At 40.6% G+C, this 17241-nt stretch overlaps 1 protein-coding gene across 2 annotated transcripts in view; it reads right to left on the bottom strand.

Moving 5' to 3' along the window:
* Window positions 1–1200: 1200 nt before the first annotated feature.
* SNAP25 (synaptosomal-associated protein, 25kDa) overlaps window positions 1201–17241 on the bottom strand; it is a 29575-nt gene continuing 13534 nt past the window's right edge. The window contains exons 4-7 of one of the 2 annotated variants that reach the window (XM_010024359.1): window positions 13072–13189; window positions 9012–9137; window positions 6720–6864; window positions 1201–2520 (exon numbers count right to left, since the gene is read on the bottom strand). In XM_010024359.1, coding sequence (XP_010022661.1) covers window positions 2452–2520; window positions 6720–6864; window positions 9012–9137; window positions 13072–13189 — 458 coding nt within the window. In that variant the 3' untranslated portion in view covers window positions 1201–2451. Of the gene's footprint in view, window positions 2521–6719; window positions 6865–9011; window positions 9138–13071; window positions 13190–13327; window positions 13446–17241 lie in introns of both variants that reach the window. The other variant, XM_010024360.1, reaches the window with a different exon arrangement.

Raw genomic sequence — 17241 nt, 5'->3', positions numbered from 1 at the left:
AGCTCCTAAGAGACCCTGATGCAGTGGGGGAGGATACAAAGGCAAATAAAATGAAACATTTCAAGATTTCTATCCTTTAGAATTTTCATTTGGCAGAAAGTTCCAATTCTTTGGGTTTTGATCTTTGTTCAAGATAAAAACCGTAAGTCAAAACATAGTGACTTCCTTCACAGCAACAGCTTATGGTTTTTGTAGCTTTAATGGCTTTTGGAAGTATAATCTTCAGATAGGGTATGTTCTTGTCAAGCAGATGAGAATAACACCTTCAACAATATCTTCATTACTTTTTTATGTATTTCTTGCCCATCTCACATATCCTTATATTTGTATGTTCCCACACTGACATGTTTTCCAGTACAATTATTGCTCTCTTTCAGTAGGCTTTGACATTGCCAAATGGTAGTGCTGTCACAAATACTACAATCCCTGAACTAACAGGATTGGAAATGGTCAGCAGATTAAAAATGTTTGCTTCAAGTTCACTCTTTGGTTTAAAGGAGTGGGGGAAAACATTTGCATAAATGAATTTTTAATAGATACTAAAAATAAAAGTTGCTAAAGAAAATACAGCTTCTCTGCATTATCATGCGATTTTAATTATGCAAGCATTTATGTTCTTTGTGTATTTTGACTTGGGGCCATGTGAGACACATGAGTGAACTGTAACTCATGCACAGTTAATTATAATTTGTCCATATAGGGGAAAAAAAAACCCTGGGAAAATATGATAACACTTTTCAGTGGCAGTAAACACTAGTTGTTGTTAGTCATTTGAGGAAATTATTCTTAGCAGACTATACAAACTCTGGAGATCAAAGTGTTCCCTAAAAAGAGGTGTATTAGCACATGGCTAGATCCTCTATAGGAACAGATTTTATTGACTATGGAACTGTATCTTTCTGTGCTGTAACATTTATTTCATTTTTTCTTTCCCTTGAACAAGAGAGTATATTTTGGTTCAGTGTTTGGCAATCCAAGCAAGGTTATTTAAAATAGGATTCACTTGGAATTTACTGAGTGTAAAATGCTATTTTTAGAGTAGTTACTTTTATGCAGCATCGCGAACACAAAGCTTTAGTTTCCCACATAATACAGACCCAGTTTGTAAAGAGCTTTTAGACTTTGCACTTCTTTTCCCAGGTATGTGGCTCATAACTAGTTGTCACTGACACGGAGGGCAACAAATGGATAAAGGAAGCATGGATTCTGAGATCTATTATTTTTAATAATTTTTAAACTAACTACAAAATGTCAATCACTTCACAAACTGACAGGAGACAGAAGGAATTTCATATTACATGCTGTAAATGATATTTATCTCACAGTTTATCTAGAGTTCATTCATTTAGGTTTTTTTTAATTAGTTTTTCATTGTCAGCTACTAAACATCTCAGCGATTTGGTGTGCATAGCTCTAGGTAAGCAACAGAGAACTGTACCGATAACAAACCACATGGGGATAGCGACTAGTAAGAGAGAGCCTTATAAAAATTACATTTCTTTGCACCATTTCATATGGTAGTTGTTTCCTCCAAAAGATAGTCTTCAAAAGCAGCAGACAAACCCAATATATTACACTTATTTCTTTTTGTCTTTGACATATTTTCAGCCAAGCTTTTATTTTGCTGGCGATGGCTAAATGGTGAGTGCCAAATCCCTCTTTATTTTTATAATTAAAAAAAATGATCATGATTAATAACTATATATATATCAACAAGAAAAAAGTGGCACAACTGCAAACTTGCTGGTATAACATATTCCCAAAAGAGTCCGAATACTGAGCATGCTTTTGTTGTCATTGTTGGTGTGCTACTGCCATGGGAAAATTCTTGTTTAAGTAGGAGTCTAAAAGTCTATTTATTCCTCATGCATAAGTGCATAAATCACATCACTTTTTAGTGCAATGCTTGTTATAGTAATATAATTCCACATTGTCTAATCATGAAATCATAACAACAGATAATGGCAATGAAGAACTGAAGACAGCAGGTTTTAAGTGCTTAAACATCATGATACCCAAAGACAGGAGCATGGCAGTAGCTCTGTGGAATGTCACAGTTTTACAAGAACAATACTGTATATTTAAAGGTTAACAGCACGTTTAGCATTCCAACAGTGTTGTCATTCAGCAAACATCATTTAAAAAAATATATGAGGAGAGGGAAAAAAGGAAAGGAATTTGAAACAGAAACAAGGAAAGGAAAAATCCCAGAAAACATCATAGTGAGCTATAGCCATCAAATCAGCACTATGTACAACCTTTGGAAAGAAAGATATCTAGAAAAAAATAATTACAAGTATCATTTTTGGAAAGCTGACAAACTACACAGGACAACATTTACAATGGGGCTGATATGTGCATGTGTGCAAACCTAGTAGATAAATACCATGATAAAAGCATGAAGGTACTGCCTTGTTGGACAGCGTTAAAAGGAAATGCACTTCACTGCATTTAACCACTGCCCAGCATCTTTGTTGCACGCTGGTTGGCTTCATCAATCCTGGTTTTGTTGTAATCAGCCTAGGGAAACACAAAGGAAAGAAACAGATGAATACAGGGCAGAAAAAGAGCGTTTACAATGCTTTGTGGATGCTTCTCTAGTTTTGGCTAGGTCAGGGAAAAAAGAAGCTTGAAAATACTAGAGAGCTTTTTTTTATAGTGGTATTAAGGACCCAAAAGGAAATTACAGATTTACTGGCTTTGTGACACTTCAGGTAGCCTTTGGGTAGAGCTTTTATGTTTGTATTCAGCTTCACTGAGCTCTTGTAAATGCTGTCCCAGATCTGTAGCTGGTGCTATTGATAGTGCTAGCGGGATTGATGGTAATGTATGACAGGATGAGAACTGATCATGTGGATTTCACTGGTGAAAAGCTTCAGTGCTTTCTAAGATTTAGTGCACCTGGGCTCTTCTAATTTAGATCACCAGGCATGCAGTCAGAGCTAAAGTTTTGGTCAGTGTAGAGAACCGCTGGAGCAAGGAAGCTACATCATCTGATATAGGGAGTGCTGGCAAAGATAAGTTTCTTTGAAAATGCATCAGTCTGGATCTTGTTGCTCGTGTGAAAGGCAGGGATGAGGTAGGAGTGATGCCATAATTCCTTTCTCTCGCCAAAGTTCACCAGTGTAGTTGCAAGACAGAGCAACCTCTCTCACTGGGAAGCAGCATAAACAGGAATTAAGGAAGGGCAGGGATTCTACCATGTTTTTGAAGCAATCAAGCTGGGATTTAGTCCAGCGTAGGCTGAACTGTTAACTTCACTGTTTTCCATGGAGTAAGACTTGCTATGATTATAAAACCATGGAATCACAGATGGTTAGGGTTGGAAAGGACCTTAAGATCATCTAGTTCCATCCTCTCTGCCATGGACAGGAAAATGCTGTTAATAAAACAGCACCACTTTGGAGCTTTAGGAGTGGGAAGACACTTTGACCATGGATTTCTGTAGCTCTGCAGGAGTTAGTTTTGGAGACTAAAGACTCTGTTTTAGCTGACAAAAACTGGCAAAGCTCCATTCAGGCCCATGTTGCCATATCAACTTAAGCTAGCAGAGGGACTAGATAGCAAATGTTTTCAGTTTTTTTAAATCAGACCTCTGGGAAAGGTGAGAATTGTGTTACTGCTTTAAAAGCATGAACTCAAATAGCAGACTCTGTTCTGTGATTTGATGGCTGTATTTTGTTAGCTTTTATTGTTCTCACATCTCTGCGGTGTATACAAATTGTACAGATTTATTTTAGATCTCCAGTTTGCAAAGGCAGGATGGTGAAGCAACTGTCTCACATTTAAAAAGTCTTTTAAAATGGTTATACTGATGTGCAATAAATCATTCTTAAATATCTTGGGCTTTTCTCCATAATTGTTTTGGCAAATGCTGTGTAGATGTGTATTTTTAGTACAGTAGCATGTGCCAGATCCTCAACAAGCATAAATCAGCATAACTACTCATTATAAGCCACGTTATTTTAGCCGTGAGCTTGACCTTGCCTATCACAGTAGATTTTTGTGTGCTTTTGCCAAAAGGCTACCTCAAATGTAAGTTAATGGTCTTGGAAGCAGTTACGTTCGTTGTGAATATTCATTGAATGTTTAGGAAATGTAGTGCTCCTAAATAGGAATACTAAAGTCTAACTCTGGTGTGTGATGATGCATCAAAGTCAGGAGGAGTCTTTGTGCAGACCTTCCCACCTAGGTCAAGATAGAATGCTTTGAGCCCTTCCTACTTTCCTCCCAACCTATTTATGGCTCATTTTAGGGCCAGGGTCTTCTGGTGATGATGTCTGGGCCATTCGATCATCATTTGAGGTTTTGTCTCTTTCTCTTGGATATGAAGGAAAGATAAAGTCTTTCATTCATTGCTACCCTGATTACTGTGGATAGATAGATTACATCTCTGCATTATGAGATTACCTTGCTCTGGATGCACGCATCCAGTCTAACATAAATGCTTTAGGAGCATTCAGGTTAGCTTTGTGATGCACCCCAGCTTTTGCAAAGTGTGCCAGGCAAGGGTCTTTCCAATGGACATAATTGATCTCAGCAGGAAAAGGACTCCAGCAATACTGTACGCCCACTACCAGTAGGAATGATGGTCTGCTGGCACATTTCATTGCAAAATGGATGTGTATGCATTTGTGGTTTCAGTATTATCCAGCTAACTGCTATTTCTGTCTTTTATAGAGGCTTTCCCTGATATATTGGCCTTCTTTTTCTAGTAACTCATTATAGTTCTTACTCTGACAAATTTGACAGATTTTCCCTAAGACTGCCTTGGTTTCGTGCTGCTTTCATGACGACTCTGCATACACTCCAAGTCCATCTTTCAGAAACGTGTCACTGTTCCTTAGCCAAGGGCTCTCCCTCCAAGACCTGTCTGTGAGGCTGGATTTAATGAATCACATTAGCTTGCAGTGTAGTTTTTCTCTTGCTGTATGGAATGCCTAACTCTGTAAGAAGACTGCACAGATGTGGAAGACCAGCCTGCAGTTAGCCAACTCAGCGTGCGCTGCTTAGAGGCTGGGCTGATGTGCCTCATGTGCATGAGGAGCCTGATTAATGTTTCCAAATCCAGATATCTGCAAGCTTGAATTGATGGAAGAACAGTGACTTATTGGGCTTGCTGTAGTTTGTGGTAGTATCCTGCAGGCACAGATAGGATGCAGCTGATTTCCAACCCAAACCATCCTATGATGTCCATCCACAGGGCATGTCTCCTGTCACTATGTTATATCATGAGTAGGGCACCTGGTAACATGTAATAGTGCCTGTCCTCATAACTGCTTTGAGAAAATAACATTATGTTCTAGACTTATTTAAAGGTAGTTATGACGTAGCTGTATAATCTTCCAGCCCCTTCTTGCAGTGTAGATAGGTGCACTGCTTTCTAGTGCTTTTCATATGGATAAGAGCAGTAAATCCTTCCCCTCCATGCTCCTGTTTTTCCCAGGAATATGAAATGCTGCAGAATGGCATGTCAGTAATACTGTGCTTTTTCCAACACAGTCAAACTAACAGAAGCAACTATATAAAACAAAACTTTTGACCTATGCAAAGCCATGCACTCTACTGTGTTATATGACTGTCTCTCTGTCAGAGATGAACTTCCCACCTTTAAGACAATGTATACTTCACCCAGTTCTCTCTGAAATCGAATTCCAATAAGGAAAGCTATCTGAGTGAATTCTTAAGTGCTGCATTTTCTTTAACTTTTTCACTAGGCTTGATGTAGTTAATTAACATGAAAATTAGACATGGGCATCCTGATTGTGTGAGAAGGCTTGCACGTGTAAGAAGGCTCAAGACTACAAGCTCTACCACTTAAGGTCAGAATTAACTCTAAGCAGCACATCTAAGTCCTTGGGTTAGATCCTCAGGTTGTGTAAATCTCAATGGTGTATTGATTTTACACCAGATGAAGATCTAGCCTCTTATGTCACTTCAGCCTAGCTGTGCCTGTGCCTGGAGCTCTGCCAGTATGAATGCAGATGGCTTGCAGATCTTGGGATCTGAGGATGGCAGTGAGTTCCCAAATGGGTTTGGAGGGTGCTGGTATCTGCTTCAAAAATCTGCAATGCAGGTCTGGCACTGGAATGGTGCTCTCTGCTTTTTTAGATAGTGATTTTGAGAGGTATAGATAGATAGATATAGATAAGTATACACATACCAAGAGAGCTGGTAGATCTCTGTACTAATGTGGTTATAAGCAGGCAGCATGACAAGACTGGCTGCACTGTCACCATATGGCAAAGTCTTGCTTAATAATTCCCCGTTATCTTTTTGGGACTAGTCCTCCAAACAAGTCGTCCAGTTTTTCTATGATCATGGAGTTCCCAAGGGAAAGGAAAGTCTAAGAAGGTTTAAAACTTGCCCGGAGGTGCGAGAGCACTCAGACCCAAGCCTCATGCTTCTGGATAGCTGAGGGCACTTTTCCTTTCCCAAAGCTGAAAGAGCCTTTGTGCTAAGGGATCCCCTTGCCAGCTGTTCTCTGGCAAATCCAACAGCATGGGTTCCACCCAACTTGACTGGAGGTTACTGAAGCCCCACAGCAGTGACCTCTGCTTTGGCCCAATGATTTGGAGGGAGAAGAGAACAGCTCTAGCAGCTGTTTCTGTCCCTTTTCCTTCTCTGAGCTGACGAGAACCTGCAGTGTGCACAGCCTGTGCTTGCAGAAGGGACAAAACAGCCCCTTTCAGGGCCCTGTTAGAAATGTCAGCTCTTACCTTCTCCATGATCCTGTCAATCTGGCGGTTCTGTGTGTCGATCTCATTGCCCATGTCCAGGGCCATGTGACGTAAGTTGCCAATGATGCCGCTGACCTGCTCGAGGTTCTCATCCATTTCATTTTCCCGGGCATCATTTGTTACCCTGGGAGCAAAGAAACAATCATTTGAAGCAGAGACAGAGGAGCTTCCTCCTGAAGCTCTGATTCACCTGAAACCTCCTCTGCGTCCTCCTTCACTTGTCACCTGAGGAGCATCCTGCTGTGCTCAGCTTTGAAGAAAAGGGATTAATAAGTAGTTAGCCTAAAAACATTACATGCTTATTTTTTGGACGTTGGGATTAATTGTCTGGGTTCATCACTGCTCCATTTATATTGCTTGTGGCTGCTGCTCCTAGAAGTGTTGCTGCCGGAGCTTGCCTGTATCACACACTATACCTCTCTGCACACAGATTTTGGGATGATCCTTGTCAGACAAAGAATGAAAGTGTGCTCCATTTGGACCCGTGTGCGGTTAGAGTACATGGGAAATGCTGGAGGGTGGTGGAATTGAAGCTAGATCAGCTCCCCTCCTTGAACTACACATTGCTAATGAACACTGTCCAGTCCTTGTATACTTGGGGCCACTGAAATATTATGGAAGGGCTGCTTCAGCTTTGAAAATCCTATCCTAACATCCTATTTAATTCAACGTATTTATGATGAAGAACCAAAGCAGCTTCTCTCAGGTTTACTGGCTTTAGTAAACATCCTTTGTCTCTCGTTCTTAGCACTGTCTTTTACTGTTGCTTGTTTTTTAGGAGAAAAAGTTTGTGCTTGAGCCAAGCCCAGTTCAGCTCTCCCGTGGCTGGAGAGGCATGCAGTGACTGACACTGGGACAAGCAAAGTCCATAGATGCCACTCAAAATCATTACTTTAAGCCTCTTGTGCAATTTCTGTTCATGTAAGTGCCAAAAGTGCACTGCAGGCTGTTTGCAGGGCAACTATGGTGTAGCCTAACTTCCTTCACTGCTATTCTGTTATCATGGCCCAGCCTTCGTTTTGGTGGGGCTGCCATCCAGAAATAATAGAAAAAAGTGAATGGCAGACCCAGCAAACTTAAATGGCAACTCCATCCCACGCTCCAGATTGTGTGACAGCATTGTTTCTACCACACTGATTTCCCTTTATCACAGCAGCCAAAAAAATAAGTGGATAATAGTTTTTGGAAAGATAATTACTTATTAATCCAGTGTCCTTAATCTTCAGAGATCAAAGCTTTGCCTACTGGTATGCCTTTATCCATTCAGCTGGTAGCATTGTCATCTAAATACATGCTCTATAAGCACTGTAATCAGTATGTACTTACTGCTGCATCCCTATGGACTGCTGGAAGTTTGCAGTTTGGTTGCCATTAGTGTAGCTGTGCGTTTCTAACTGGCTTTCGAGTGCACAGGGGTTGCCACTAAAGCATCGATCTTTCTCCATGGTTATGGTTTTACAGCAGCTGAGGAATGGGGCATCGTTCCCCCATTCAGTGAGGTTTTCTGGATAGTTACAAGCAGGGAAGCAGTGTACCTCTAGTTAAAAGTGTGCTTCAAGTTCTGCACTTGGCTTGCTGCTCTGGCAGGGAGCCTGAGGCTTTTGTCTTTTTGAAAAGGAAGAAACAGGTGCTGGATGCTTTGGTACATCTTCTGGCAAGGATGGATAATGAGCAGTACGTATCTTGAGACATAATAACAATAAACTAGTATTTATCTGACACTTCATTTCGGAGGCATTTGACAACTGTCATATATGAGACCCATAATAAGCCTCATAGGAAAAGCGCATTGTTTGTGCCAGGGAGCTGGAGTGCAAAGGGCAGTGCTGACTGGCTGTGGCAGTCTGCAAACTCACATTGCTGCTGTCAAGTCAAAAAATAGATACTATTTCTGTTTCATTATTGCCCAAATCTGGGCAGTATCAAGGGGAAATGTTTAGGGCATGTTTTCAACCGTCTTCTGGTTCTGAAGGCTAAGACCATTACTTCCAGGATTTCCATCAAGGTAACCATCCTTTGCACTAGCTCAGACAAGCACCCACAGGGCCAGGGGAAGTCACTGGACACAATAAGCCTTTAGTACACGTCTTAATTGCTGTCAACCTAAATCTGAGCACCCACCACTCCATGGCAAGCACTGGCTCCACCGCAGTACCCAGCACTGCTGTGAAGGAGTTAATGAGCACCACAGAACTCATGACCATATGGAAGAAATCTAAATATATCAGTGACTAGGAGAAGAGAGAGAAAACAGTGGATAAAAAGGCTCACCTGCGGATAAAGCCACCGCTGATGGCCATCTGCTCCCGTTCATCTACGACACGTGCAGGCTGGCTGGCTACAACACCATCCTGGTTATTGCCCCAGGCTTTTTTGTAAGCATCACTTGATTTAAGCCTATGCGAAAAAGACGATGAGTAACAAAGCATCAAGTGAACAAGGACAAACGCAAAACTCTTTACTTCTCCAAGCTAAAAGCTGAATCAAGCAAATGAGTTTTCAGATAGAGGGTCACTGATTGTATACCGATATATCATAATCCTGAATAAAAGGAGGGGTTTGGTTTTTGTTTCTTTTTACTGCCACAACAACTGTGTTGGTCAGAGGTTTTTGTTTCCAATAGGGTGAATTGCAATTGCCAAGTCTACAACACCGCACACAGGTTTTTGGATGTTGACTTAGTTTCCAGAAAGAAGGAAGAAAAAAAAGAAGGAAAAAAAAAAAAAGGAGGAAAAAGAAAAGAAATACAGATAAGTAGAAAACATTGTTTCATTTCAGTGACACATATGTTTTGACATCAAACACAGAGAACGTACTGGCAGACACACATAAAAACAGAACTGCCAAGTATAGTGTGTACATCACATCACAGCAACACACCCTCTTAGATAGAAATGGATTTGGCTAGATTTTAACATTTTACCATGCAGAAGATTGGGCTTCTGTTGATACTGTTTGACATGTATGTGGCATAATAGGCATTTAAAGCCACTAACCTTTCCCAAGGCAATTTGGGGATGGTTTTATCATAAAATTCATAGGGTTAGTTAGATTTTTCAAATAATATATCGGTACTTGAAAATAGTAATCATACATCGACAGTTGATGTACAAACCTTTGTCCACAGAGACAAAAAGTAAAATAGGCAGAAGTGAAATGAGTGCAGGAGAAAATAAAAGATACGAGCAATCTAGCATCAGAAAGGGAAATCTTTCTACAGTTTTCTTCATGCACCAGCTACAGGCATGAATAAGAAGTGAAGCATTCTCACTAAGCACGGTTGCCCCAATAGTTCATCATACTCTTAATGCATCAGCAGTAACAGCCTTCACAATAAGCAAGACACAGGCAAAAATGGATCATCACTTCCTTCAGGAGCTTTAAACCATAGGACTTTAAAATAGCCTAGCAACTTGTTATATTTGGTTTTACGACAGTTACTTTAGCTTTCAGAGCCATTTTTGACTGAGCTGCCGTGGACAGAAAATTAAAATCCAGGCATACCTTTAGTGGCAGAGTAGCATGTGCAGCACATGTAGGGTTCCTGTCACTGGGGTCATCAGATGAGATTGAACACTTTGACGGGAGAGTGTGAGGTTTTGGGGTCTGTAGGTGTAAGTTCTTGATTTTATCATGGGAATTAAGCAGATCCCAGCAAAGCTGTTGGGAACTGCAAATCCCCGTGATTTCCCTGTTGTTCAACTGGCTCCCATCATTCATATAAACAACCCTGTAGCTTGGATTCTGGGGGAGAAACTGAACGTCTTCTGGAGAATTTGGGAAAGGACACAACAAACCCATCTCTGGTGTTACATTCTCTCCACGCCCCCTGAAGCAGCTCAGCTTTCGCTGAGCATGAAGATGCATTGCATGCTCCAACATAGAATTAAAATGTAGATGAAAAGAGGATCTTTCCTATTTAGCCATTTTGTTGCTTATTTCCTACTAGAATTTGTGAAGACTTAAAAAGATGATGTTTGGCTTGTTTTTCCTAACTCTCTAATTTGGGTTTTCTAAAAATGAATGAAAGTAACTCTCTGGCTGCACATACATTTACAGGTTTTTGCCTGTTCTGTAGACCTGTGCAACTTGGAGAGTGAGACAGTCTGTGTGTTTGAGGTGAATGATTTTGTACACCCAGAACATGATCTCTATTTTCTTGTGGATTTCCTGTCAAACAGGTAGTCTGAGTCTGCTCGTGGTCCGTAACAGTTGCCCTTTTCAATGCAGTCTGGTCATAGTTTCGTGTCATGAGCATTTTGGGTCTCCTAAGAATGTAGGATCAAGCCTTCAAGGCTCATGGAGTGGTGTCTCAGTATAGTTATGTGTGAAATGCTTAGTAGTTTTAAAATATATGCCATTAATTCTGGCCACCAGCCAGAAGAGCATTAAGGGGATCATGGTGGTACTGATGAGCAGAACTGTAAGATTTCTCTCCCTCCTACACTCCACTTCCCAGAATACCATCTTATTTGTACCAGTCGAGTCCTGGCAAAGAGATTCAAAGAACAGTCTTTAGAAGTATTGTTCATCCATATTTTTGTTTCTGAACACATTAACTGGCAATGCTAGTTTATGAAATCTAGCTGCAGACTGCAAAGGTCAGAACACTGCCTTAAAGCAGGGAGGATACAGCTTTAAAAATGAACATCCTCCACATGCAGTATCCTTCTGTTCTTGCATCTCTTGATTTCTTGATACTGCAGTCATAGTGAAGTGGTAAATGTTTTAAGGCCATGTGTCTGTCAGGTGCTAACCTCATCCATGGCACAGTCGCTTGGCACGTTCTTAGCAGCCTTTTCTGCATTATAGAATATTAAAGCCACTCTAAAAAAATTATGATTCCTGCAAAATACATTGGAATTTTTTTGTACTCCAAGTGTGAACTTTTGGTGTAGGCGTTGTGCCAGGTTTCTCCAGGAGGAGCAATCTAGGACAGTGTTCCCCTTCAAGTTGCAACAGCTTTTACAGGGTGGGAGATGTAAAGTTTCTGCTGTATACTCTTGTACTTGCAGCTCTTCTGCGCTGAGTCTTCTGGTGCAAAACAGCAGGGCTAAAGCCTAGATCTGAGCTGATACCAATTGCATGTAGTCCCACTGACAAAGGCTCTGTGTGTGTAGCTCTTTCCATTCCTCCTTGCCTGTCTCCTATTGTGCACACCAAGGTGGCACCCGTACATGTATTCTGGGCAAGATGTTTACCCCAGCAAATATCTGTGGCTTGGTACACAGGAGCAAAATTGATTTGCTTTAAGCTGAGGCAGTATCTGCATTGTGTCCCAAGGGAATTAACATCAAAATAAAGGATGACTGATAAGGCAGGAACTCAGTCCTACCCTTCTGATTGCTGGTACAACACCCACCAAACTCCATGACAGGTTTTTTCCCTTTGGTCTTGGTAATCACGGTAGGATTAGGCCCTGGCTGTGAACAAAATACCTGTGCCACATAGAGAGGGAGTATAATACTACACAACCCCTGCACTCTGCTTCGTTTCCTGTGCAGTCTCTGGACATCCCTTTATGATTGTTTTCACTGTAACCTGGTTGCGTGCCTACTCACTGCATGCTGGATTGGCCATTCCTCAAGGACTTCTTATCTCCAGTTTCCTACACCCACATAACCACACATCACATTTTCATTTGGCATTGAAAACAAGCTTTGCATTACTTGGAGGACGGTTTCGTTCAAGTGTGATGGCATGCAAGCAAATTTGATGCATTTCAACATTTCTGCTCAGTGTACGTGCTACCCAAACAGGAGAAATTTGGCATGTTCAGGTTTTCTCAAATTTGTTACCTATGGCAGGATGAAAACCATTTCAAATTGGGTTCCAATTGGGAAACATTATGTTTATTTCAAGATCTCATCGGGGACTGTTTCTGTTGAACAATGAAAGGTGTGATTTTCATCCATCATTTTAAGTGATATTTATTATGGCCTCTTCTACATTTTTTCAGCTGTTTTATTTCATTTATTAACCTTGTTTCTCAAAATATGTTTCAAAATTTAGGGTCTCCAGGAATAAGGTAGCCCCAGTGGTTTTGTTCACTGGAAAATGGAACCAGCCAGTACACTCTGTGTAAAATGTTGAAACTTTTACCATTAAAATGTGTCAACAGTGAAGCTTTCACTGCAGTATGCCTGATTTTAATGCATCTACAGTAATTCCCAGTCAGTTGTCTGTGCTATGAGATGAATGCATTTGAATCAGAATCGTTCTTTCTGCATGCCACATGCTCATCCTGTCCATGTGCCTAGCAAGGATGAGCTTCACAAGGCCTTTTGGATCAGCCTTAAGTGCTCAAAGAGATGAGGCAGGCAGCACCTACTTGTTACATGGACAGACACAAAGACCACAGAATTTTCCTAGGTCCGTCAAATTCTTTTCTGCTTCTTTCATGTCCTTATTGATTTGGTCCATTCCCTCTTCGATGCGTTCCAGTTGTTCTGATTAAACACAAGTATTTTATCCCCACAGAATGAAGCAGATGGAAAAGGACAAAGAAAAAAAAGACAAAAAACTTCAGACATTCACTGTGACAAAAAACTGGACACCACATAGCAGAGCCGGTACCCAGTACCTACTTGTTACAAGGACATATGAAAAGGCCACAGCATTTCCCTAAATCTTTTAAATTTTTCTCGGCCTCCTTCATGTCTTGGTTGATATGGTTCATGCCTTCTTCAACACGATCGAGTTGTTCTGGTCAGGACAAAGGGATGACAGTGTGGAATGAATAGTATTTTTGTTTGCTTGCTTTTGTCTTCAACAGAACATGAAAAATGACCATGTAGAACTGAATTAATAATGACATTACAATGCATTAATCTGATCTGATGCATTGTTGATAGGATGGATGCTGCACTGGATGCTGAAGATGGGTTTTATTAATATGGGAAGAGTTAAACAAAGGAGGAATTTGAAATATATTCATTTAAACAAGATGTAATGATGTAGAAAGGAAGGGTTATAAAGTTCAAGGTCCAGAAACACAGTACAATACATTCACTTACTAAGACACCAATGACATCCAAGAGAAAGAAAAATAGTGTTATTACTTCGCATTAATGTATGTTAATACAAGAGAAAAGGTGTCCTTCCATGGAAAATACTTCAGTTACTTACGCTTACAAATGCCTTGGAATTAGGTGATTTTGGGCATCATAATTAATTTGGTTAGTGAGTGAGAGAGCTGGTAATAACAGTACCAGAGATGGAGCGAGCTGTTAAGAGCTGTACCCAAGTACTCCTTTTCCAGAGGCTGAGCAAACTGAGACCTGCCACTTTGACTGGCATTGGATATTAATCTCCAATCTGAGTATGGCCTCAGGGCTGGTTTTCTTTCTGATATGGATGCAGCATGTCAGGAGTAACCTCAGTGAACACAGAGCAATTGCAACCACTCCAGGAGCCTGATGCTCACTGAAAGACAACCACTGGCCTTGACGTTGGTTGTCTCTGTGCCCAAGGGGTCTTATGGAAACAAGCATTGGGTGAAGACTCATGTTTTCAGTGGTGTCACTTCTGCTTTGCTCCAGGACAAGTTACAAAGCACCAATCCCAGTAACCAGTCATATATAGACACTGTCTCTCTGCTGGCATCAAACAGAATGTGGCTTATTTCCACCTAAGGCTAATGAAGATGCAGAGTTTTCTTAGTGACTTGGTAGCTCAGAATAATTTATTGTCTTAATTTCTTCAGTATTAAAGCTTGGAAAAATGCCCTAGAGGAACGGAATGCCACAATGTAAAACTGTAGGAATGGATCCTCTGCTGATGTAAACAGGTATGGATCCAATGGGATCAGGGGTCTTATTCAATAGTGGCAACATTTTAGATGGGTGGAAAGTCACACCATTTGTTTCATGAAAGATAAACCCAAAAAAATATTACCCAGGATGAGAAAATTACTTAGAGTGGCATTTCAATCCATTAAAAATTGTAATTGTACCTGAAAAGACAAAGTAAAACAATCCCAGTAAACCACAAATCCATTCCTATTCTCTCTATTGAATAGAAAAAAATGTGAACACAGAATTAGACTTGAGAGAAAAGGAAAGGAACTGAGAGTGAACTGGTTGTAGGAGAAATTTAATGTCATCCCTGATAATAACTGAGTCCTATCCAGAAGGAAAAAAAAAGGCATTATAGAAAAAAAATCATGTGCATATTGACGTCAGTACAAAGCTCCTCTTGACTTCTTTGGGAACATAACTAGGCCTAATTTCTTACTTGAGTTTCTAATAACAATTGAGGTTTACATTTTCAAAGCTTTCTGGGGGATTTGGATACCCAATTCCTATTAAAATTAATTTTATTTAATTAATTTTAATGGCAAACAGGCACCTCACGCCCAGAGGGCCTTGAAAATCCTGGCCTAAATTATTCAAGCTGAAATAATTCGAATATTGAACTTGTGCTCTTTGTTTAATTCTTGCATGAGGCTGGGCTTTGAGAAGGAGAGAGGCCATATCACTATGGCAAACTCCATCTCCTTTTCAGCTCTAAGTTCTCATTGTCCTCAGCTCGATGTGCCCATCTCCTGATAGCACAGGAGTTAATGATCCCAAATCCAAGGATATATATTTAAGGGATCAGTTACCTGGCACTGTCCTCTAAACCAGGCAAATATAATTTGAGTAAAGGATTGGGAAACTAATAAGGGAACCTGAGAGATATACTGCACAAATTCTGCCAGATAAAGTGCTGAGCCAAGAACCAGGAAGACAAGGTTGGATTATTCTAATGCACGCTGTAGTTTTACATTTTGGTTGGGAAGTTTTAGCAGAAGCTTTGGCTCGTGTTTGTCGCCACAGATTGTCAATCTCATCAGAAACGTGAGTAGGGGGTAGAAGGTGATACTCCTCTAAGTGCTCCTGCTCCTCAGTAACTCAGAGTCCTGCATAGTTGGGCAACACTTGCTCTGGGAAGCAGCTGTGGGAGCGTCAGCTGGATTTTGTGCTGGTTCATGCAGCATGGTGGGAATTGCTAAATTTCTATCGCAGATTCCCACCTCCTGCTTGAGAGCTGTGTTTGCAGAGCCTGGCTGTTTTCAGGGTTCTCAGTTAAAAGAAGGCTATTTCCAACTGTGTTTTGACACTGGGGGGGTCAAGAGGTGCTGACTTTTCCTCCACTCATTTTGCTGTTAGTATTTCCCTAACCTTGGCTGGCCAGTAGAAAACACCAGGTAAGACTGTGCGGATCAGTCCTAGATCTGGCAGCACCCACGGCTTTCAGTCTAAGCATGTTTCCTTGCTCAGATGCACATTCTCTGAAGCCACGTATCTGGCAGGGGCCTTTTGAACTCTCTTTACATTTCCTATTCTGCCTGAATAAGTCCTAATTGAAGAGTATATTTGACATGACTCAAAGACTTCCATTTAAATTATAGCTCTCTCCAGGAACCTGACTTAATTCATCCTGCTTCAGGATTTGCGTGTGATGCTTATGCTATTTCTGAATAGAAAAGGGGATCCACAACTAATTTATCTTCCATTAAAGGAAACCTCATCAGTGTAAAAAGCCCATGTCATATCTGTAGCCCAGAAGTCTAGACAGCTGGCTGCTGGTCCTAAACCCATTTGCTAGTTGTTAGTGTCGTGGGCTGGATTGTTAACCAGTTTAAATCAGTGTAGTTATGGTGGCTTCATGGAGCAACACTAGTTTGTACCTGACAAAGATCTGGTCCCACAGGCAAGGAAACAGGTTCATTACTCTAACCACAATTATTGAGGCATAAATATTATAGCGGAATTAACTTAATGGAGTCACTATGGATTTGGTTTGGTATAACTGATATTAAAATCTGTCCAGAATGAATCAGATGGCAACAAAAAGGTTAATTTAATGTCTGTTTTCAGAAATATTCCCCATTCCAACTTTGTGTATTGTATTAAAGGTTTTAGGGAAGGCAGTCTGCTGGCATATACTGTCCTGAATCTATCCAAATTCACACTTACAAAAAATCATGTCCTTTACCTCCCTTTTAAAGAAGCACTTCAAGGTCAGAGTTTAAACATCTTTTGATAGCTTGTTTCAGTATTCTTTGAATATACTACATCTAGATATATGTCTATATATCACATGATATGGAAGAGAATTGATGTTGTCTGGAAGCAGAATACACATCAGAAGTATGTTTCACTGGGATTTCCTTTCCTTTTTTTTTCCTATAAGCTCTGTTATTTATTAGCCCTTTCTGTGTACCGATACCCTTTTATGTCTGAGAATGTTACTTTAATTCAAACATAGTTGTTATATCTTCTTCCAGACCTTGCAGTAAACTAGTGGCATATCTTAGTATACAAAAAAGAACATGCTTTACCTGTATCATTATACTTCTGAATCACTTCTGTATTAAAACCATAAGCAACTGAGGGAGCTAGTCCTGGTAGTTTTACTGTAGCATTGTGGCCCTTTGCCAGTGGGTCTTTGCCAGGATCATCTGTAACAGCCTGGCAAATCCCTACTCTGTGACTGATCAGGGAAGTGGCTGGGA

This window comes from Nestor notabilis, unplaced genomic scaffold (genome assembly GCF_000696875.1).
Source record: "Nestor notabilis isolate BGI_N333 unplaced genomic scaffold, ASM69687v1 scaffold4821, whole genome shotgun sequence".
Taxonomy (NCBI): Eukaryota; Metazoa; Chordata; class Aves; order Psittaciformes; family Psittacidae; genus Nestor; species Nestor notabilis.
This window is presented reverse-complemented; position numbering and strand designations above follow the sequence as displayed.